The sequence below is a fragment of the Jatropha curcas genome, chromosome 6 (assembly GCF_041381405.1).
Source record: "Jatropha curcas cultivar XTBG-Jc1 chromosome 6, XTBG_Jcur_1.0, whole genome shotgun sequence".
NCBI classification, from domain to species: domain Eukaryota; kingdom Viridiplantae; phylum Streptophyta; class Magnoliopsida; order Malpighiales; family Euphorbiaceae; genus Jatropha; species Jatropha curcas.
Window position 1 is genome coordinate 4,744,800 of NC_143156.1, and position 22,405 is coordinate 4,767,204.

Here is a 22,405-nt window from a genome sequence, read left to right on the forward strand (position 1 = left end):
GGTCAAAAATTTGGAATTTTTAGTCATTACACATTACCCATTTGCCCAAACATCAAATAAGGTATTTTATATATTTGAAATTCTTGTATTCACCGGAATAAGAATTTCTCATCATGCATATATGGTTGGAATTTTTATTTAGCTAGCTGATAAAGAATGAGGAATTGAAAAGGAAGACACATTCATAGGTAGACTATTTACTTAATATCTGTATCATACATAAGTGATGTTTAGCTCAATGGACTGGGCATCGCAGTTGACAATGAGTCTCTCCTCAACGTCCCATGGGAACCATGATCTCAGAAAACTCCACCCCTGGAGTTTTATCTGAATTATAAAAGTGAATGCATTGTTCGTTATTAATACTTATTGTAACTTCACCATTCATCCTCCCATTGGCCACCTTTTGAGCCATGTCCTCTAGTAAATCAGCAGCATCCTGCTGATGCATTGCAAGCTCCAAATTGCAAAGCACATCTCCCATGGACGGTCTTTCACTTCCTTTATCTGCTAAACACTTCCTAGCTATACTGGTAAAAGTCTTGAAGCATTCTGGGGCAATCTTTCCCTTCAAATATGGATCAATTATTTGATCAAGAGTCCCCATTTGGTAGCAATTTGATGCCCATTCTGCCAAATTTACTTTCTCATATTCCTCCTCTTCAATTTCTCCCATTGGCATCACAGCAGGCCTAGCACATAAAATCTCAAAAAGTACCACTCCAAATGAGTAAACATCAGACTTTTCTGTCAGTTTTTGGCGTCGATAATATTCAGGATCTAAGTAACCAAAGGTGCCCTTTACTATGGTTGAAATGTGTGTCTGAGACAGCACCAATGTACTTGGACCTACTTTTGCTAACCCAAAATCTGAAACCTTTGCTACCCATTTGTCATCTAACAGTATGTTGGTACTCTTTATATCGCGGTGGATGATTGTGTTGTTTGCGCCAGTATGCAGGTAGTGCAGTCCTCGTGCTGCTCCAATACAAATCTTAAGCCTCTGCTTCCATGGGAGTGGAGGTTTCTGAGTCTTGTAGAGGTGATCACGCAGTGTACCTTGAGCCATATAATCATAAACAAGTATCATTTCATTTTTCTCTGTGGAATATCCAATCAAAGATACTAAGTGGCAGTGTCTGAGCTTTGAAAGCATAGAAATTTCAGTTTGGAACTCTTTTAAACCTTGGTGTGAACTTGGATTGGCACGCTTTATGGCAACAATAATGTTGCCATCATCAATTGGCCCCTTGTAAACTCTTCCGAATCCACCAGTGCCAATGATTAGACTCTCTGAAAAATTGTTTGTTGCCAGCTTTATATCACCAATTGAGAAGACACGGCAATGGTCAGGTGGTTGCCCTTGCTTAGAAGTTTTTAAACGTTGACTAAAACAGGTTGAAATTGTTAGAAAAATGTAGCCAAGAAACGTTATTACTAGGATGCTTCCCAGTAGAACATGAGCAAATATCACTAGACGATGAACTTTAATATCACTTGAAAGCTTTGAAAAACTTAGATGCGGTGGAGTTCCAACTCCAAATCCAAATGGATGGGGTCCTGCAAGATTGTTTGAAAGGTCAGACAACTTGAAAATTTCCAAACCGTTTAAAATTGGACCTGCCAATGAGCCATTGTTAGGGCTCATTGAAATTGATATATACTTTGTGTCTTCACCATGTTTAGAAAAATCAATAATGTAGTCTTTGTAAATGGGAATTCTTGCTCCAAGGCTCCATTCGAAAATATCAGCATGATTTTCAGCACTTTGATTATTGATATAAATATTGAAAACTCTTTGACTTCTTTGCTGAATTACACTTGAAATCTCACAGAAATGGAGTCTAACAAGGTAATAGAAGCCAGAATCGACAGGAAACGACCATCTTGCACTATAGTTACTTGTAGAAGTATCTAAAATTGACCTAGCAGAGGTGTAAACTTGCAGTGGAGCTGCATATACTGGTGCCAATGAGCTTGCCTCAATTTCAACGTTTGATTCAATTCTACTTGTCTCACCTTCTCCACTCATCACATAATCAGTGTCCTCAGTCCAGACACGAAACATGCCGCTATCTTCTGGTTGAGGGATCAAATCCCCTCCTATGTTTAGCCTGTACATTGTCTCAAGGGCTGTATAGTCCTCTAGAGAAAAATGAGAAGGATGTCCTAGCAGGGGAAGTGGAACATGATCTTGAATATAAAGCTTTGAAGGCATGGAGACAATTTCAATCTTGTTTATGAAAGCATAAGAACTTGAAATCTTTGAGGATGGGTTGAAAGTCACATTTAATATTGGGCCATCTATGTCGATACAAAATTCTCTCACAACATAATCAGCACCTGAGTTGAGTTTGGAATAAGAGGATTCAGAAGTGCTTAGAAGTGTATATCGACCAATGTTGACAGAAAACACTGCATTTGATATGTCTAAACCTGTATATGTGATTGGTTTGAAGTAAAGGCGAACGAACTTGGGGCCAGTAGAAACAGAAAATGGGTAAGTGAACTGTTTTGTAAAGATGCAAGCAGAAATTTTTGGTTTCTCATGGCTGGAAGGATCTAAGGCATATACTCTGGACACAGTTGAAAAATTAAGATTTCGTTCATTGGCAGCGATTGATCCGAAATAAGATAATGGATCTAATGGGGAGCAATTCATTTCAATGTTATCCGAAGGCACATAATAAGGTAGCTCATCGGCGGAGAATGGGGTTATGCAATAGTTAAAGAACAAGAAACTAAGAGACATAATTGTAGCAAACAATGAATTTCTATTTGTGTGTTTGCTCTTCTTGGATAAAACAGCAGGTTTTGGATGGTGGACACTAATTATTGGTTTGCAGCAAGGGATGTGATTAGAAAGTAGTTTCGAACTTCTGTGATAAGCCATTAATTCAGCTCGTTAAAATCATCCACAAGTTTACCCTCCCTTCCCACAAAGAAGAGAAAGAAAAGAGGGGAAAATTATGTACCTTTTGGGTGTTGCTTTAAAAGACAAACTTTGACTTTATAAGCCAGACCATGTGAGATGGTTAATTATGGTTACCGGAATTCATATCTTATACTGCGAAGCAGTGTCAGCACTTCAAGATCTTGCAATGTAAGTTCTCTAAATTTCACTATCTAATATGTTATCGTTTCATGGGTAAAGACAAAAGTCAATGTCGTTTGAGAGACTGAAACAAGATGGAAAAAGCATAGATGTTTCTGCTTATTATCACTATTTTTGTCCAATCTTTTAGCTTTTGAACTTTGTTATGTAGAATAAAACGAGGCTAATATTTTGCAGACTTTAAGTCAATGAATGAAGGAATCTGGTTCTGATCCCATCTAAGAATCCTGCATGACTCTTACTGGTCTAAGCGAATGCGTACGTGTTGGAGTATGATGTTTCTGATACTTCCCATGTGTAAGGCTTTGTTTGGTAAACATGCGGACATTAAACTTTACCCTTTTCCTAGTGCATTCTATACTAGCTATGAAGCTAAGTTTTCTATTATTTTCTCCATAAAGGAAAACAGTTTTTTCAGGTTTACCAAATGAAACATTGGTGAGTAAACGTTTGGCGTGTAAATGACTCCACTTCTCTTTTGGTTTAGAACAAATTTCTAAAGACAGAACAGAGGACTTGAAAAGTCTGGCTTCGAGCAGTCTTCATCAGGAAGTGACTGTCGATAAAATTAGTGGTGGTATGCAAAGAGCAAAGATAAGGTGAGAAATTTTAGAACCACTTCTTCCACATATTGAGGCTTGATAGATGACTTGGACAATTTATTATCATTTGGAAAAAAATGTAGTTTCTTAGAAACGTTGCGAATATACAAGTCCTGAAGTGACATGAGAAGAGAATAAAAAAACCAGATAATGAAATATATATTTAGTCCTGAAGTTCATCGTCCCATAATTAATTATGTGTGACAGTTGATTATATTTAGTTATATTTGACCAAACTACTACATAGTGGATATCAAGTATTGTTAGCTGTATTTGCTTTCTGGCAAAATACTTACTGACTCATTATATATTAAATCAATCAAAACATGCTTTTTAGTTTAAATGAGTGTATTTTCTGATATTCACTATAAAAAAAAGGATACAATAGTAATTATATTTTAAAAAACTTTTTATGGACAAACTTGGTATATGGTTGGGCTCATATATTAGGTGCAGCAAGTCTTATTCATGCTTTTTAGTCAGAAGAATTGCAAGGACCTCAACATTTGAAGACGAGTATGTCCTGCATTATGATTTTATAGAACGTAACGCCATGAATGTCAAGGAAGAGATATATAATAAGAAAGGTGAACTAACTGCTTAGATCATTTTATTTTAAAAGTATACCTTATTTATTACAAAGTCTAATTATTTAATAAATTCTTTATGAATTTACTAGAAGGAATCGCATAGTTTATGATTGTCACATACCCACCTCAAATTTTAAGACGTTAAAAAATAAAAATAACTGAAATTTATCGAAAGCAAGTTGCATAAAATATTTGAAAATTTACATTCCATTATGGAACATCACTATATCGTACATATAATCTACACATTTATCTCAATCCCACAAATTTGGAGACAGTTTTACTAACATTGAGACTTTAAGAAGAATTTTGATGTAGCAAAAGAAAGGAAATTACTTGCTCCATAACAGCTTATTTCTTCTTAGCCAAATTGTTTGCCAGTTTAGTTCCACAATGCTATCAGGCAAAACACCTTGAATTTCCCACCAATTAATCACTCACATCCATACCTCTCTAACTATACTGATATTGCTGATGAGCTTAAATTAGCTGCTACTTCAAATAGGAAGCTTAAGGAGCAGGGAAAAGATCAAGAAAGTGGGTGGCCGGAGTGGTTGTAGGCAGGAGATAAAATGGACTTTGGAGTGTCTTAATTAACCGATAAAGAAAATAAAAGGGAAAAGAAATAAAGAGTGAAATTGGGCTGGATCCAGCCCTATAAGTACTAATTAATCTTGGTGTGGGCCTTACTGGTCGGCCCATGTTAATATCTCTAGTAAAGTTCACCAATTCCCCTCCGTGTCGTATGCACCAGCAGCAAGAATACCGGCTTGAGCACCAGTTATTGGACAGTTTTTCGATAGCTCTCTCCACGCTCTAAGTTATTCACTGCCATCAAAGCATGGTGTAATGGGTTTGGATGTCGGTTGATGAGTCAAGAAACTCAATCTGAATTAAGACCTTTCTATCCTTAGGAGTTCAAACTTGAATCATGTTCCCTGGATTACAATCTATTTTGTAATAGACTTGTGCTTTATATAGGAAGCTAAATTTTTACAGTAGAAATTATAATTCATATAAAGCCTTGAGTTATCACAATTGCTCCATTCCTGTAGTTTGATATTTGATTATACTTTTTTCTCATATTCTAATTCTATACTATGCAACACTTTAACTTCAAACAGAAACGCGCAATAGAAGAAGAATACAATTAGTTCACTGGACAACCATCAACCACTATTCCCTTGGCTGTTCGACAGGTTGCTAAATCACAGTGTTCGCCTTCTGTGCCCCACCAATTTAAACTTCTATTTTCCATACCCACTGAAAAGTATAATAAAACTGCCATGATGGCCACCCCTGCATCCAGTGCTGCTGAAAGAATGTAATTATACCTCTGCCACCAATGCTTCCGGTAGCGGAAGACGAAGAAATTGAAAATTGTTCCTACTATGATCCAGGAATTGTAGTTTACTGCTGTTGCTGGAGGCATATTTCCAGTTGATCCAAGAAGAACTGGAAGGTTAATCAGGGGAATCCAAGATTGCTTGGGGAATGATTTGTGCAACACCCAAACTATAAATGGTCCCACTGCACCTCCAAGGAAGAACCAATTCATGGCTTGATAGTTTCCAAGACTTCCAAAGATCCGTTTAGGTCCCACCAAACCCCATATGACAGATGCATCAAAGAAGACTCGATCACCTGGACATGTCCAAGGACTGTTGGGCGGAAGCAGATCATCCTGACATATGTTATGAATGGAGTTCAGCAGCCACCATGCCACTGCAAGATTGATTGTTCCAGCGAGTATTGTTCCAATGAACTAGACATTTCCATGGGAAAAGAAACATAGAAATAGAATGTTAGTGATTGTAACTCGAAGCGGTAGATTCAGTGTAAAACCAAACAATAAAAAGTATTTGCTGCTGTTGATTGTTTGCGTTGTAAGTTTAGAAGTCTCGTCACCAAATGATTCAGGATGCCCAAAAACCATGATTAGACGATTTCCTTGCAAAATATTTTGGTGAAACTCATTCTGAGACGTGGGATGCTCTGGCTATATATGAATTTTCACATAATCTTGTTATAAAATGCAGCATTTTACATTCTACTGTAAGATTTGAATTTCCATCATCAGCATGGGAGGAAAATTATGGATATCAATTGCAGGGTTTAAAATGTGGAAGAAAGCATGACATTTGTACAGTGAATATTGTTAGAGATGATTCGGATTGACATAGGAAGAGTTACCCTATCTGCTATTCTCCTGAAGAAGAAGCAGAAGAAGTAGATAAAATCAAGGGTTTGTCTTTTCAATACTGTAAATATCACACTTTAAATTGTTCAAGGTCATTCGGGTAGAATAGTTTCTAACAAATGTTTAATCAATTACAACATTGAACTGGATTCCACAGATTTTGCCCTTTTATTTTTTGCGTGCTTTTGATACAAGATTGGCAAGAGGAAAAATGTACCTGAACCAAGAACATTGATCTTGGAGGGATCTTCATGTAGTGTCCTAGCTTGAAATCGTTGAGGAAGGAGACAGCCTGCGCCATGCTCATATAACCATAGGTTTTGAAGCATACATTGGCTATTGGTCTTCCTGGATATATGATACCCATAACATACTCCGTGATTATGTTTAACCCTGGTGTCTATACATGAATTATCAGATTGTTAGTGATGAAACAAAAGTTTGAGTAGAGAATGAAATTGGGAAGAGAATGGCCACTATATGCATTGAACTGAGGCCAAAGTTCTCAAACAAGAGGTTCTTCACTGCTGGTACCAACATTGCATGCCAAAACCCATTACATAGCAGCACCTTATCCTTCGGTAGAATGCATGAGAACTTCTGAGAGACCGTGCAGTATAGGAATTTTTTTTTTTAATCTTTTAACTTTTTTCAGATTTAGATTTCCAAATTAGGGTAAAAGTTCAATAAATTACCTGGTTTGTTGTTGCAGTTATAATGCTGATTGGGAGTGTGAAGAAGAAAGCCATAGCACTGGCAAAGACGAGTCCCCACCATGGCATTTGAACCTGATCATTCAAGACTAAGCAGAGAACAAGAGCAACTGCGAGTGTCACAGCCAATAACAAGTGAAACCACCAGGAAGGAATGTCCTTGTATCTTTTCATCAATCTGGTGTGGATATCCTCCTTTTCTTTGTAAGAAGCACGATATGTTGCATAGATCTCCCTGTGGATACATCAGAACATGATACTATGCAGATACAAATTTCCAGTTGATAACATATCAATGAAAAACATATTGAAGAAAGCTGAAAAAGCTTATAAGAGCTCTCTTGTGGGGAAATTGAAATGAAGAAACTCAACTAATGATTTTATGAGTAAAAGATTACCTTCCGTAGAAGAAAGCCACATGGGTAAGAGTCGATGCAATGGTCGCAAAACCAAAGCCATAAGTCAGAGCAAAAAACATGCTTAAATGAATTTTTCCTTGCTCCTCATACTTCGGTAGGTCTAGCTCGAATTTGTCATTAACTATAGCTGGTATATCATACTTGTTTCCTTGAGCTGTAAACAAATGTGAAGAGAATATTGGAAATCTGTGTGCATTGTACAAGTCTAGGCCCCAGTAAGCAATGGGAATGGCAATGTACATTATCAACACATATCCCACAAAAACGTTGACAATGGCAAAGAAAGGGCTAATGAGGGGGCTGAACAAGAAGGAAGCGACTGCACTCCAGTCAAGCGTCACTGCTCCAAGTCCAAGGCCTCTCATGCCTGAGCCTAGTTGCTGTGCTGTTACCGACTTTGAAAACACCCAGCAGAGCCAAGAAATGCTTGTAAGTGTTGTGAATAGGTACCCTGGAACTAAATACCAGGAAAAGCTGCATATAAGTGCAATTAGGAAGAACTTGGCTCGTGTCATGCGTTGATCCCTATCGTCTTTCTCATGTAAAGCCCTGCAAAATTATACCAGACTTTATGTAAAACATTGGCTCATGTGCATTGTCTAATTACATTATCTGTTATAGGTGCTAGCCAAGTGCTGGAAACATACCTGCAAATTGAACATATCAAAGTAAATTCAGTTTTGTTAAGTTTGAATAGAAATAGCAGCAAGAAAGGTACACAGAAGTAAATGATTAGGTAGTTTGAAACATCCCTCTGTTTGTCCAAGGTGAGTGATGGTTGTCATTTTTATAATATATGGAATGCACTAGCCTGATTACATTGAGAGGGGAAAAAAGAAAAGAAAAGAAAAGCTTTCTTTTTGGTAAATCCATAACTGTTGAAGGGGAAGGCTAGGTTGAAACTAGACTTAGAAAAAATGGGAGGCCAAGAATAAGGACAAAAAAGTAGAACTAAAAAAAGAGGGGGAAATATGAACAAATTTCCAAAATTGGTGTATTATAATTATAATTTTAAAAATATACATGAAATATATGAATAACAAATAAAATTCTAGAGAATTTAGTGGTCAAACTTATATTTCCTTTAAGAGAATTTATAAAATATATGTGAGAAAACAAAATTTTGCATTTTTTTTTTTTTGTTGGGGCGGGGAGATAATATTTTAAAAAAAATATACAAAAATTATGGTGATAATCATATTTTTCATATTTTGAGGGCTTTATTAAATCAGGATTATCTCAAATCTAAAATTAATTAATTAATAAATAAGGTACTCATTTTATGCAATCTTGTGGGATGAGGCTTATCACAATCAACTGGGTCCCACTCCCACACGATGGAAATTTTATGTCCCACCCACTTTGTTTTTACTTGTTTATTTATTTATTTATTTTTATAACAGGTAGCTTAAGCAACTCAATTATATTGACAAGCGGGCCCCCACCAAATTTGATCTTCCTTTCACCATCAAACCTAATACCCAGCTAAAGACAATTTTACCCATCAAGAAAAAATCTGATTTAACTTTGAAAAGTTCCTGATGCAATCATTCACATGATATGAGCCTCGACTTTTATTGCTGGTTTCGGTGCTTCAGTTCATAGACTGTGACTTGTCTCAATTCTACCCCTCTCTTTTATTTATTTTTAATTAAACAATTGGAAAATAAAAAAACAATTCTTAATTAGAAAAGTATTTCTCAATCTGCCACTATAGGCTTTTATTGCATCTGGTTTCAATTTACAGTTATTTTTAAACTGAACCGAACCGAATTGTTGATACATACAACCCTAATTTTTATTTTTATTTATTTTTTACAAATTTTAGTGAGGGAGAATGCATTTATCATCCTTTTATTTTTGTTCTTCAGTAAGTGCCAAACGAGACTGTGAGTAATTTTGGAATGACTTGTTTGTTCTTATTTCTAGAATCGCGCTTCAATGAACAGATAATCAGCTATTGCTGACCACTGGCCTGTCGGAAGATTCTAGCTGACTGACTTTATCCAAATGCCTTCAAAGATAAATAAGCAAAACAAAATTGACAACTCTTTTGTCTCTAGCCACTAGTTTATGGTCACACAATGATTCTCTCTGTCATTTTCTAAAATTGATCTTTTATTATTATTTTTTTTATTACATCATCATGACATTGTCCCCTACACCACAAAAAAAATTTTAATTTACTCTACAAAAAATTTATGATTTGTCCCTTTTAATTTGGAATATTGAATCTTGGTTCCGTAGGGTAGGGATGCAGGCTGTGCCGCTATTTAGGGTATCCGGCTTCAATCCATTTATAAAGAATTTGGATAGTTATATGTAAATTTAGTATGGATTGATAGTAAAATTGCTATCAGTAATTAATATGGGTATATATTTTTGGCTAACCATCACCCGATACCCGCTAATGGGTATTTATGAATATTTTATTTATTATTAATAAAAATTATATTTTAAATAAATTTAGATTTAAATAGTTAAAATTTACGGATACTCTATTCATATAATAATACTTTAAATGAGTTTTAGGCGAATATAAATAGTAAAAATTCTAATCAATTTAAATATAGATATTTAAATGAATATTTAAACAAATAAAAATAGTAAATTTTAAATAAATATGGATATAAATAGATAATAAGCGTCATTTTTTCTTTTTAATAATGTTATCAAATTATTTTCCATTACTTTTAAATGATTTTATTTTCACATTTTAGATTTGAATTATGTTGTTAGGATTAATTTTGGATTTTAAAAGAGTCATATCTTGGTCTTTAAAAATTGTTTTAATTTATTTTATCTTTTAAAAATAATTTTTTTGAAGGAAAAAAATACTAAAAAATTATTTTAAATTTATTGTGGTCTTGAATAATCTTAATTATATTCCAAAATCAATTAAAAATATATATATTTTTTTATTGTTCAATGTCATGTTAGTGCAAGTCAATGGCAAGATGCCAAAGTTAGAAAATTTCTTTTATCAGCAAAATAGTTAAATCAATAAAAACTTCAGCAATCCACAAAGTTAGAAATTGATACTAAATAATCATTAACAGAAGATTTCATTATGAAAAAAGCATGAAATTAATTTAATTTTCAAATTTTATATATAAATTCATAATTCAATTGGTAAATAAATTTATTGTTGGTTTTAGTATTGATGCGTAAGAAAAAAAAATATCTTTTTTTTAACTTTAGTTAACTTTATAAGTAATTAAATGGTAATAGAACCTTAAACATGATTTTTTTTGTTCAATGATCAAATTACTAAACTTGAGCGAAATTAAAATCAAACCAGCAAGCTTTCCTAATACATCAAAAGAAACCTACACATGATTACATCCGGTAACTTTGAAAAAGAAGCGTTTGATTGATTTCTTTTAAAGGGAAGGGAAATAGTGTTTTGCGTCATTATAAGAGAAAAGTGAGCACGTGATACACCCAAATATTAAATGTTATCTTCACATTCTATTCCTCAATAAATAAAAAAAAAAAATTTAACTTTCCTCCCTATAAAGGTAGTTAGAATATATTCCTAGTGCACCTCATAAATTCAAATATTGAATTATATATAAATCTTAAGGTATGGTCAACATTGCACCGTATCTCTAGATTTAACGTGTTTTTTTAAGTGTTGAAAGGGAATTCGAACTTGAATATATGTCAGACCGTATATGTATTTACCATTAGACTATGTCTTGGTGTGTATCATAGATTGAACATTTTATAATTATATGTGTATGTCTAATCTCCTCCGTATGCATATTAATTGAGAGTTGCCCAAATACCAAAAAAGCAAGAGTTCAAATTCTACTATAGCCCTTATAATTATTTCAATAGCATAAAGTCTATTTATAGCCCCTAAAGATTTACCCTTAATCATGGAAGTCGATCATTTATATATATTTTTCCCTCCTTAATTATTGTCTTGGATATACACCATAGGAATTTCTCTATTGTTTGAAAATAATAGTTTGTATCTTTTTTAATATATTTAATATAATAAGTATTTTTCGGTGAAGTGGTTCACATCATAAGATATATATATATTTGAGTTCGAAAATAAGTTGCTAATTGTGACTTTTTTTTTCAACTTATCAAATGGAAATCGATTGTTTACCAATTATTTAAATCCAAACTTAGTCAATTCTCAAGGCTTGTTTACGTATGTATTTCATAATTTTGTGTAGATTTCCTAAAAACATATGGGCAAAAATATACGACTTCAAAAATCAAAGAAGCAAGTTGTCTGACTTCATTGATCATCTTACTAATTATTTTAGTACATAAGGTTTTTCTATGTTTGACTGGTTTTCGAAACTCAATGGAACGGAAATAGAATTCATAATTGGAATCATATTTCAATTTTATTTTTTCTAAATAATTAAGGTCTATTCATTAAATTTAGCTGTTTGGATAGCTGTTAATTTTTAATAAAGAAAGTTATCATAAACTCTAAAAGCTAGTTCAAAATCTAATTTTTTAACTAGCTTTTAGCATTTTGACTAAAACCCATTTAAAAAGCTATTACCGAACCTAATTTAACCGATCTTAAAGATATAATTAAAAGCAAATATTATCTTCACTTAATTATTAGATTCAAGTTGTTTGTTTTCGTAAAATTTTGAAATTTTCTTTATATATATATATATTACACTTTATGTCCATTATTTGAGCAAATCTAACATTGTATGTTAATACAAATACATATTTGAAAACAAATCTTATAAAGCATATAGAATGATAACGTTGGCAATGGAAAAAGGTCCGGCAGACTTATAGAAATCAAGCCTAATGTTTTTGACTCGGAAAGTCAAGACCCACATTACCGCTTTAGACTTTAGAGTTGCAAAATGTACAGTTTTTTATACATATACCTATATATGAATCTGGAATGAAATTAATTTCATATTCAAAACGTTATGAAAGTAATCGCAGAAAAATTAATTAATTTTTTAATATTTTTTCTCGACTACAATTATCACGTCGGACTAAATAATAAAAGTTATATGAATCATTTATTTTCGTTACCAATAAAGATAATACATGCCGGGTGGTGAAATATCATTATTAAAAAAAGTTGTTAGATGAGTAAGTCCATTGATAGACAGATACAAAGTTTAAAGAGAAAAGAAAATAATACGAAAATGTTTAGAGATTCTTTATTGGTTTGAGGAAGTATGAGACCAAGAAATGAAGAAGATTCATGGATTCTTGGAGATGCAGAATCTTTTATAGATTCCTTTATAACAGTCATCATCATCATCACATGATTGTCCAGCTGTTTCTCTTTAATTGACTTATCTTGCCATCTTTTTACGCAATTAATAAACTAATAAATCTGAACCAGAAAAACAATATATATATATATATATATATAATATTACATTGGCAAATAAAATTAAATTTTATACCTATAATTCAAAATAATAGAATTTAGCAATATTATAGAACGGAGAGTAGGTATATACATTATTCTGGGCAATATTCCAATTATGATATAATTATTTGTATTAAATTAAAACATGGGTTAGCTAAAAAGTTTTAAACATAAAATAAATAAATAACGTTTTTCTTTTACAACCACAAATTAATAAATATTTTTCCTTTAGAAATAATATAAGATAATTAAATACTGTTTGATGATGAAATGATAAGACTTACGAAATCAATAGTGGTGCTCAGACTTAATTATGTTCACACATTGAGGATAAACGCACCACTTTGAGGACTCTGTTTTCTCCATTTTGCACTTACTAAGGTCACATCATACACACCTTATTATAACAGTTATTTGATTTATTATCCAAAATATTATATACTGTATAATAAGAAAATATGTAATACTTCTTTTAACTCGCGAAATTAATTTTTTAACCGAAAGAATTCGAATTCAAGATTTCTCATTTTTCACAATAGTAAAAAAACTAACTAAACCACACCTGATTGACACGCCTGATTATGATAATCCCATTTTAATTTCGTCACGCTATTGATATAACGAAACCATGATTCCATGTAGAATGACAAATCAATAGTATATAAACAAAGGTGTGCTTTGAATTTAAAGCTATATATTGCCAAGTCGAATATGCATTTATACCATTAATTATTATTGACGGTGATTTTTCGCAAGCGTACGAAATCATAACAAGTAATACAGAATGAGTACAGTATCGTTCTCACAAGGATTGTATACCAAGTACTAAAATTATGTTAACCTACTATTATTTAAATGGCAATAAGGAGAATTATTTTAAGAAATTAAAATCAACAAATAAAAGAGAATGAAAAGAAATAAAACAAGGCAATTTTTGATAAAAAGAAATCAATGATTAAAATCTACTAGGGATTTTGACTTCACTTAATTCTATCCAATTTATTCTACTAGTTGATAATCAATTTTAATTGTTCAAATAGGGGAAACAACCATAAAATCACTAACAAGCTCTTATGATGTATTGTTAGCTATTTTAACCCGGTCTAATTACTTATCTTCCAATAGCGCAATTAAACATTAATTAAATCATTAAGTTTTATGATTTGTTTTGTGAATTCATAACCTAAGATCATTAACTTATGAAAACCTCCCATGAGTCAAACCATATAGCTTCCGCATCAAGTTATTATTTTCATGTAATTTATTACATTTTTCATATCAAAAACCTTTCTCCCGATAGTGATTAAGGAAATAAATCAATTCAGGGGAGAAATTCTGCCCGGAAGCATTAAATTCAATAATAAATTATACTTTTAGCAAAGAAAAGTAAATCTAATATTATAAATTTGAAAAAAAAAATTAAGCTACATCAAATCCCTAGTATGAGAATTTAGTTCGACATAGTAATTAAATACAACTCAATTAAACTTGAAAATAATTCTATAATCAATGTGAATGATGAAAAGTAAAAACAAAATTAAGAATTTAGAGATAAAAACTAGTCAACAAAAAATTCTGGGCGGCTTCCTTGAATCTTGACACAAATCTTGATCAATTGAAGTCTTAGAGAGAGACAAAACAATAAAACAAAAGATGGTATATACAATGAATGGCTCCCCTTCAAATGGATAATCTCTTTCTTTATATAGAATTTCTAGAATATTTTCGTGTTCGTTTAGGAAAATGAATCTTTATTGAGTAAGAAATCTTTTGAAAATAGAAAACTGTATAGGCTTTGTATTTCTTCACAATTAGGACTCTCACAGCGTCTAGATAAAAAATAAACTGGTTTCCTATAAAAATCCTGCAAAATTCTTAAATCAAGTGAAATATGATTTAAGGAAACTTTAAAAAAAAAAAATAAAACTAAATAAAAACTAATTAAAGTAATTAAAAAATACTAAAAATCTTAATAAAAATTATATTAAAAATACTATAAAAATAACACCTATCAATTATTATTATTGTTATTATTATTAGTTGCTAAATCAACTCAACACAATTACAAAAGAGAAGTAAAACACATTCAATCAAAATCTTATTAGGAAATGAAAAGAGAAACCAAATACAATGTTATTAACTACGCATGGCCTTGATCAGAATTTTGGGAGAAACAAAACTTGGAACAAAAGTGACAATCCGATATGTATCTTCACAAATCCACAATTCCTTATTTTTTGTAGCAACCAATGGATTTGGAATAGATAATCCATCTCTTATCTGCAATGGAATGCTCCCAACTTTACACCAAGTTTGCTCAAACTTGTAATTCTTCATTACCCATATCTCACAGGAACCATCTGGTACCTCATGAAGTACTGCTAACCAATTATCCAATACCCTCAAGCATAAGCTCTGCTGCTTCTGCTCTATCCATCGGCATTGCTCATTTATTGTTGAGGGTAGCTCTATCAATTGAAGTTGCTCACTGCTTATATTAAAAGCAATAATGCATATTTTCTTCTCTCCATAATAAGAAGTGCTCTTGGCAAAACAATGAAGGTAACCTTCAAAAGGGATCATCATGTCTTGTTCCATCAATTCCATCATAACATGATAAAAAAGAGGAATATATTTTATGTTTCTCCATTCTTCATCACATCCTAAGCTGTAAATCTCAAACTTCCACGTTACGAGCGGGTCATCTGATGTACTAATACCTTGTGTAACTTGTATTACCTTGTACTGATTAGTTTCTGGACAAAATCCAAATCCGTAAATCTTTTTTTCCCCCATTGTTGTGGACTTCGGAAGAACAACACTTTCTTTTATAATCGGATTCCATATGTATATATAATTGCAATTTTCATGCGAGAAACACACCAACCCATTGCACGAACCTGCAAAATATAATTGATAAATATCAAAGGGTTCCCCCATGTTAAGCATGAGAGATTGACCATTTATACCAGTGTCATCAAGCCATTCAAGCAAGTAGAAATCCCCATGATCATAATTAGTAAAAGGATCATAACCATAATTGTTTTTGCTGCGATTGATAATAAAAAGCATAGGGTTGTCAGAGAACCTTGAAAGAAGCCTATCAGAGAAATTAGGTTGGCCAAGTATTTGATTGCGCCAATTTCTGCAAACCCATATGCAATCCATGATGGCGTCGATGGGTAGCTTTAAAAGTATTAAGTGCACTATCTCCAATGGCAAATCTAACAAATCTCTATTCTCTTGAATTGCTTTCTGTTTCTTGCTGCTTGTAGAGGTTGCCATGCCTGTGACAGTCTGGTGCGCAGAGAGAGATACGTAGATTGCAAATTTGCAATGTGAAAGGGAAAAGCGGGGTTTCTACTGTATATATATATGTTTCTTGCTTCTTAAGGTATAGTTATTCTCCTTATGCGACTGGGAGATTTAAATTAATTTACTAAATTAAAAGGAAATTTTATGTAGTTTTTTTATGTGTAAAGTAAACAGATTAAGTTGTATATTTTTCTAAGGTTTAAATATAGATGCATAATTAAGATTTTTAAGTGAATTATAAAGAATTAATTATTTTCAATTAGTTAGTGGTCTGGTTTGGTGAGCCAATGGGAAGGCTACTCCTGTTGTGTAGCCCGCAGTGTTATAATTCGGCTATAAAAGTCTCTAGTGAATTAAAAAAAAGAATTAATTAGTAAATAAAGTAGTAATAAATTGAAATTTAATGGAGAGATATATTCATTAATTAGTAATTAATTATCTTCTCTAGCCCACTTCAGCTTTACTCACATTAACGGATTCAAAAACTCATTTGCAGATTGTTTGACTAAGAAAAGCGTTGATGAGGAAAATATTTTTTTAGCTTGACTTTAACTCTGTAATAGCTTGGATTGTTCTTGTTTCTGCGCATTTTGTCAATCTCTTTTCATTTATCATGAAAAGGTAGATTGAGGTTGAATCTTTAATCTTAGGCCACATGCTTTTGGCTTTTTACTTTCTGTTCTGTTTTTGTATAGTTCTTGTAAGGTGTAGGTTTTTTTTCTCTGCACTCCAAGTTTAGGTTCAATGGGTGCAAGGAGGAAACCTGATGGCTTGGGTTGTAACTCTTGGTGTTTTGATTGAACTCGCGTTACCACCCTAATAAATAGCCTGTTGATAAAGCAATAATCTTTTTATATAATAATAAAATTATTAAATTGCTATAGTTTTGATAACAAAGTGTAATATCCTTATTTCGTGTGTTTTCTTTTAAAAAAAAGTATTAGATCTTATAAATCTAATCCTTTTAAGAATTTTTATCTAAGAATGTTTAAAGTTTAGGCTTTTTTTTTTTATAATTTAAAAAATTTACCTTTTAAAAATAAGATTTACTTAACTTGTTAATTATTTATGCAATATTGACTATTTTTCCGTATGCAGAAAATGATATTTTGTGATTTTAACTCTTTAAGTACATTTTCTCTTTATTTTTAACCTATGCGAAAATTAACTATATTATCTCTCTTCTTTTTTCCTATGTATTCATATTTCAGTGCTTGCATATTTTTCATATAACTTGCAATTATTTTAATACAGAGTTTTAAGTAATTAAAGTAGTTCTAATTATATCATCCAATATTAAAATTAAAATATTCAGTAATTTTTTATTTTTAAATTATATGATACCATCAATTAAATCAAAATCAATCAAACTTTGCATTAAAACAATGGGATAATTATCATCTTATTTTTATATTTTATCATAATTGACTATTTTATTCTTATTTCTTTTTTTAAAAAAATATATGATTTTATTTTTAATGTTTAATTCCATCAAACTATTTTACCATTTCATTTATTTCTATACTTTTCCGTTATAAATTTTAGAAATAATTATTATTTTATCTTTATATGTTATTGATATTAGCTATTTTCTCATTCTCATTTTAAAAATAGAACGTATTGACCCTAAAAAAATACAAGAATAAAATAGTTAATTTTAACAAAATATAAAAATAAAATAGTAATTATATCTATTTTTTTTTTAATTCATTGGAGGTTTTAAGGGCCAAAATAATACTGCGGGCTACACAATAGGGGGTAGCCTTCTCCTTGGCTCATTAAATTGGTGAAAACAACTGATGGTCGAAAAGACTCGAACTCGAGACTGCTCACTCCTCACATAAATGAGAAGACCAATATATCTAAATTGTTTAACTCATAGTAAAAAAAATGGATGGAATGATAATATAATCGGATGCAATTGGATACTATGGATAAAATCATTTGAATAAATATTTTTTAACACACTATATATATATATTTTGAATACTGGGGATGAGATTCGAATCGAGATCTATTATCAGATTGTACATGCACTTAGTATTAGAAACATACTAAATATTGAAATTGAGGATTTAATTAAATTTGATTTTGCATAGTTTTAATTGGAAGGTGATAGTTAATACTTAATAGATTTTCCTTTTACACTTATAAAATCTCCATTTTTTCTGGAATAAAAAATATTGTTTATATATTAATTAAAAATTATTTTCAAAAAAAAAAAAAACTATAATCTATTTTAATTATAAAGTGTCGCATTTTATATTGTTTTTTTCCCTAACAACTTTAAAGTAATTAGCTCGGCCTCCAATCTTTTGTTCAGAACTCTTAATTGGGCTTGGATTCAGCCCATTTCAACCAAATGCAAGTCTCACTCACAAACCCACTCCAATTCCAATCTCCCATAATAAAAAATGATTTTGTTTTGGGATTTCTTCGATGGCTTTATCGCTCAAATTACGGTTAGCTGCTGCTACTTCTCTTGAAGCAATTTTAAGAACAACTAAATATAAAGAAAAGCCAAGTTTTACACTGTAGAGAAAAGCAATTCTTCAATTTCAGGATCTTTCTTTGATTCATTTGCTTCCATTTTCCATTCTTCCATTGAACTCCTCAGGTTCCAACAAGACATCTTCTCTTCTTGATTTAATTATGTTCCATTTGGTAGAGTTTTTCTTTTTCTTTTTCCCGGTATTTGTATTTTTTACTGTGAAAATAGCATAATGCATCCTACCAGGAAATTACTTGTTTATGTTTAGTAACTCTGATAATTGGATTTTTTTTTTCCTGAATTATATATATTTTGAGTATTATGGCTACTACAGAAACAGCATGGACACATTAGTTGGCTCTCTTGGTTTGGAACTTCGGATTATTATTATTTATATATACACTTATTGATGTATTATTATAATGTTTGATAATTGTTAAATTTATTAAAATGCTATTAGTGTTTCTAACAAATTTTTGTTTAAAAAAGAAACAAAATTTTTTGTTTTTTTTTGTTTTTTCTGTTGTTATATTGCTCTATCTTTTTAGTTTATAAGCATTTGAGGTGTTTTGGCACATATCTTATGGGCTGACCTGACCATAATTCATTGAGTGTTAAAAGTAGGAGTCAATATTGATTCAAGAAAGAAAAATATATGGTCGTTGATAGGTCAAAAATTTGGAATTTTTAGTCATTACACATTACCCATTTGCCCAAACATCAAATAAGGTATTTTATATATTTGAAATTCTTGTATTCACCGGAATAAGAATTTCTCATCATGCATATATGGTTGGAATTTTTATTTAGCTAGCTGATAAAGAATGAGGAATTGAAAAGGAAGACACATTCATAGGTAGACTATTTACTTAAAATCTGTATCATACATAAGTGATGTTTAGCTCAATGGACAGGGCATCGCAGTTGACAATGAGTCTCTCCTCAACGTCCCATGGGAACCATGATCTCAGAAAACTCCACCCCTGGAGTTTTATCTGAATTATAAAAGTGAATGCATTGTTCGTTATTAATACTTATTGTAACGTCACCATTCATCCTCCCATTGGCCACCTTTTGAGCCATGTCCTCTAGTAAATCAGCAGCATCCTGCTGCTGCATTGCAAGCTCCAAATTGCAAAGCACATCTCCCATGGATGGTCTTTCACTTCCTCTATCTGCTAAACACTTCCTAGCTATACTGGTAAAAGTCTTGAAGCATTCTGGGGCAATCTTTCCCTTCAAATATGGATCAATTATTTGATCAAGAGTCCCCATTTGGTAGCAATTTGATGCCCATTCTGCCAAATTTACTTTCTCATATTCTTCCTCTTCAATTTCTCCCATTGGCATCACAGCAGGCCTAGCACATAAAGTCTCAAAAAGTACCACTCCAAATGAGTAAACATCAGACTTTTCTGTAAGTTTTTTGCGTCGATAATATTCAGGATCTAAGTAACCAAAGGTGCCCTTTACTATGGTTGAAATGTGTGTCTGAGACAGCATCATTGTACTTGGACCTACTTTTGCTAACCCAAAATCTGAAACCTTTGCTACCCATTTGTCATCTAACAGTATGTTGGTACTCTTTATATCGCGGTGGATGATTGTGTTGTTTGCACCCGTGTGCAGGTAGTGCAGTCCTCGTGCTGCTCCAATACAAATCTTAAGCCTCTGCTTCCATGGGAGTGGAGGTTTGTGAGTATTGTAGAGGTGATCACGCAGTGTACCTTGAGCCATATAATCATAAACAAGTATCATTTCATTTTTCTCTGTGGAATATCCAATCAAAGATACTAAGTGGCAGTGTCTGAGCTTTGAAAGCATAGAAATTTCAGTTTGGAACTCTTTTAAACCTTGGTGTGAACTTGGATTGGCACGCTTTATAGCAACAATAATGTTGCCATCATCAATTGGCCCCTTGTAAACTCTTCCGAATCCACCAGTGCCAATGATTAGACTATCTGAAAAATTGTTTGTTGCCAGCTTTATTTCACCAATTGAGAAGACACGGCAATGGTCAGGTGGTTGCCATTGCTTAGAAGTTTTTAAACGTTGACTAAAACAGGTTAAAATTGTTAGAAAAATTTCGCAAAGTAAAATTATTACTTGGCTGCTTCCCGTTAGAACATGAATCAATATCTCTACACGATCACTTGAAAGCTTTGAAAAACTTAGATACGGTGGAGTTCTGACCCCAAATCCAAATGGATGGTGTCCTGCAAGATTGTTTGAAAGGTCAGACAACTTGAAAATTTCCAAACCGTTTAAAATTGGACCTGCCGATGAGCCATTGTTAGGTCTCACGGAAATTGATATAGTCTTTATGCCTTCACCATGTTTAGAAAAATCAACAATGTAGTCTTTGTAAATGGGAATTCTTGCCCCAAGGCTCCATTTGAAAATATCAGCATGATCTTCAGCACTTTGATTATTGATATAAATATTGAAAACTCTTTGACTTCTTTGCTGAATTACATTTGAAATCTCACAGAAATGGAGTCTAACAAGGTAATAGAAGCCAGAATCGACAGGAAACGACCATCTTGCACTATAGTTACATGTATAAGTATCTCTGATTGACCTAGCAGAGGTGTAAACTTGGAGTGGAGCTGCATATGCTGGTGCCAATGAGCTTGCCTCAATTTCAACGTTTGATTCAATTCTACTTGTCTCACCTTCTCTACTCATCATATAATCAGTGTCCTCAGTCCAGACACGAAGCATGCCGCTATCTTCTGTTGGAGGGATCAAATCCCCTCCTATGTTTAGCCTGTACATTGTCTCAAGGGCTGTATAGTCCTCTAGAGAAAAATGAGAAGGATGTCCTAGCAGGGGAAGTGGAACATCATCTTGAATATAAAGCTTTGAAGGCATGGAGACAATTTCAATCTTATTTATGAAAGCATAAGAACTTGAAATCTTTGAGGATGGGTTGAAAGTCACATTTAATATTGGGCCATCTATGTTGATACAAAATTCTCTCACAACATAATCAGCACCTGAGTTGAGTTTGGAATAGGAGGATTCAGAAGTGCTTAGAAGTGTATATCGGCCAATGTTGACAGAAAACAATGCGTTTGATATGTTTAGACCTGCATATGTGATTGGTTTGAAGTAAAGGCGAACGAACTTGGGGCCAGTAGAAACATAAAATGTGTAAGTGAACTGTTTTGTAAAGATGCAAGCAGAAATTTTTGGTTTCTCATGGCTGGAAGGATCTAAGGCATATACTCTGGACACAGTTGAAAAATTAAGATTTCGTTCATTGGCAGCGATTGATCCGAAATTAGATAATGGATCTAATGGGGGACAATTCTTTTCAATGTAATCCGGAGGCACATAATAAGGTAGCTCATCGGCAGAGAATGGGGTTATGCAATAGTTAAAGAACAAGAAACCAAGAGACATAATTGTAGCAAACAATGAATTTCTATTTGTGTGATTGCTCTTCTTGGATAAAATAGCAGGTTTTGGATGGTGGACACTAATTATTCGTCTGCAGCAAGGGATGTGATTAGAAAGTAGTTTCGAACTTCTGTGATAAGCCATTAATTCAGCTCGTTAAAATCATCCACAA

At 32.5% G+C, this 22,405-nt stretch overlaps 3 protein-coding genes and 1 pseudogene across 4 annotated transcripts; all 4 read right to left on the bottom strand.

Annotated features, from left to right (window-relative positions):
- On the bottom strand, positions 1-3,091 carry LOC149495337 (receptor-like protein kinase FERONIA pseudogene; annotated as a pseudogene).
- A 2,245-nt stretch (positions 3,092-5,336) lies between these two features.
- LOC119371343 (oligopeptide transporter 4-like) lies at positions 5,337-8,439 on the bottom strand. Its single transcript, XM_089722322.1, has 5 exons — positions 8,287-8,439; positions 7,619-8,188; positions 7,203-7,455; positions 6,725-6,907; positions 5,337-6,072 (listed from the first exon to the last, which is right to left on the bottom strand). Exons 2-5 carry the CDS (start codon positions 8,152-8,154, stop codon positions 5,458-5,460), a joined length of 1,587 nt encoding a protein of 528 aa, XP_089578448.1. The 5' UTR covers positions 8,155-8,188; positions 8,287-8,439; the 3' UTR covers positions 5,337-5,457.
- Positions 8,440-15,024: 6,585 nt separating this feature from the next.
- LOC149495338 (F-box protein At3g07870-like) lies at positions 15,025-16,319 on the bottom strand. The gene has a single exon (XM_089722323.1). It carries the CDS (start codon positions 16,305-16,307, stop codon positions 15,159-15,161), a length of 1,149 nt encoding a protein of 382 aa, XP_089578449.1. The 5' UTR covers positions 16,308-16,319; the 3' UTR covers positions 15,025-15,158.
- Positions 16,320-19,600: 3,281 nt separating this feature from the next.
- On the bottom strand, positions 19,601-22,377 carry LOC149495339 (receptor-like protein kinase FERONIA). 2 transcript variants are annotated; one of them, XM_089722315.1, is made up of 2 exons: positions 20,682-22,377; positions 19,601-20,555 (listed from the first exon to the last, which is right to left on the bottom strand). In XM_089722315.1, exons 1-2 carry the CDS (start codon positions 22,375-22,377, stop codon positions 19,771-19,773), a joined length of 2,481 nt encoding a protein of 826 aa, XP_089578441.1. In that variant the 3' UTR covers positions 19,601-19,770. The 2 variants fall into 2 exon arrangements, with proteins under 2 accessions (XP_089578441.1, XP_089578440.1); XM_089722314.1 differs by having other exon boundaries at positions 19,601-22,377.
- Positions 22,378-22,405: the final 28 nt, after the last annotated feature.

Bases quoted from the DNA above. Each gene is read 5' to 3' on its own strand.
- LOC119371343 (XM_089722322.1), bottom strand. From the start codon at position 8,154: ATGACACGAGCCAAGTTCTTCCTAATTGCACTTATATGCAGCTTTTCC. The intron at 7,456-7,618 runs GTAATCTTTTAC...ATGTATCCACAG, and splicing joins GTGGCTTTCTTCTACGGAAG to GGAGATCTATGCAACATATC. The intron at 6,073-6,724 runs GTACATTTTTCC...GGAAATGTCTAG, and splicing joins GATCAATGTTCTTGGTTCAG to TTCATTGGAACAATACTCGC.
- LOC149495338 (XM_089722323.1), bottom strand. From the start codon at position 16,307: ATGGCAACCTCTACAAGCAGCAAGAAACAGAAAGCAATTCAAGAGAAT.
- LOC149495339 (XM_089722314.1), bottom strand. From the start codon at position 22,377: ATGGCTTATCACAGAAGTTCGAAACTACTTTCTAATCACATCCCTTGC.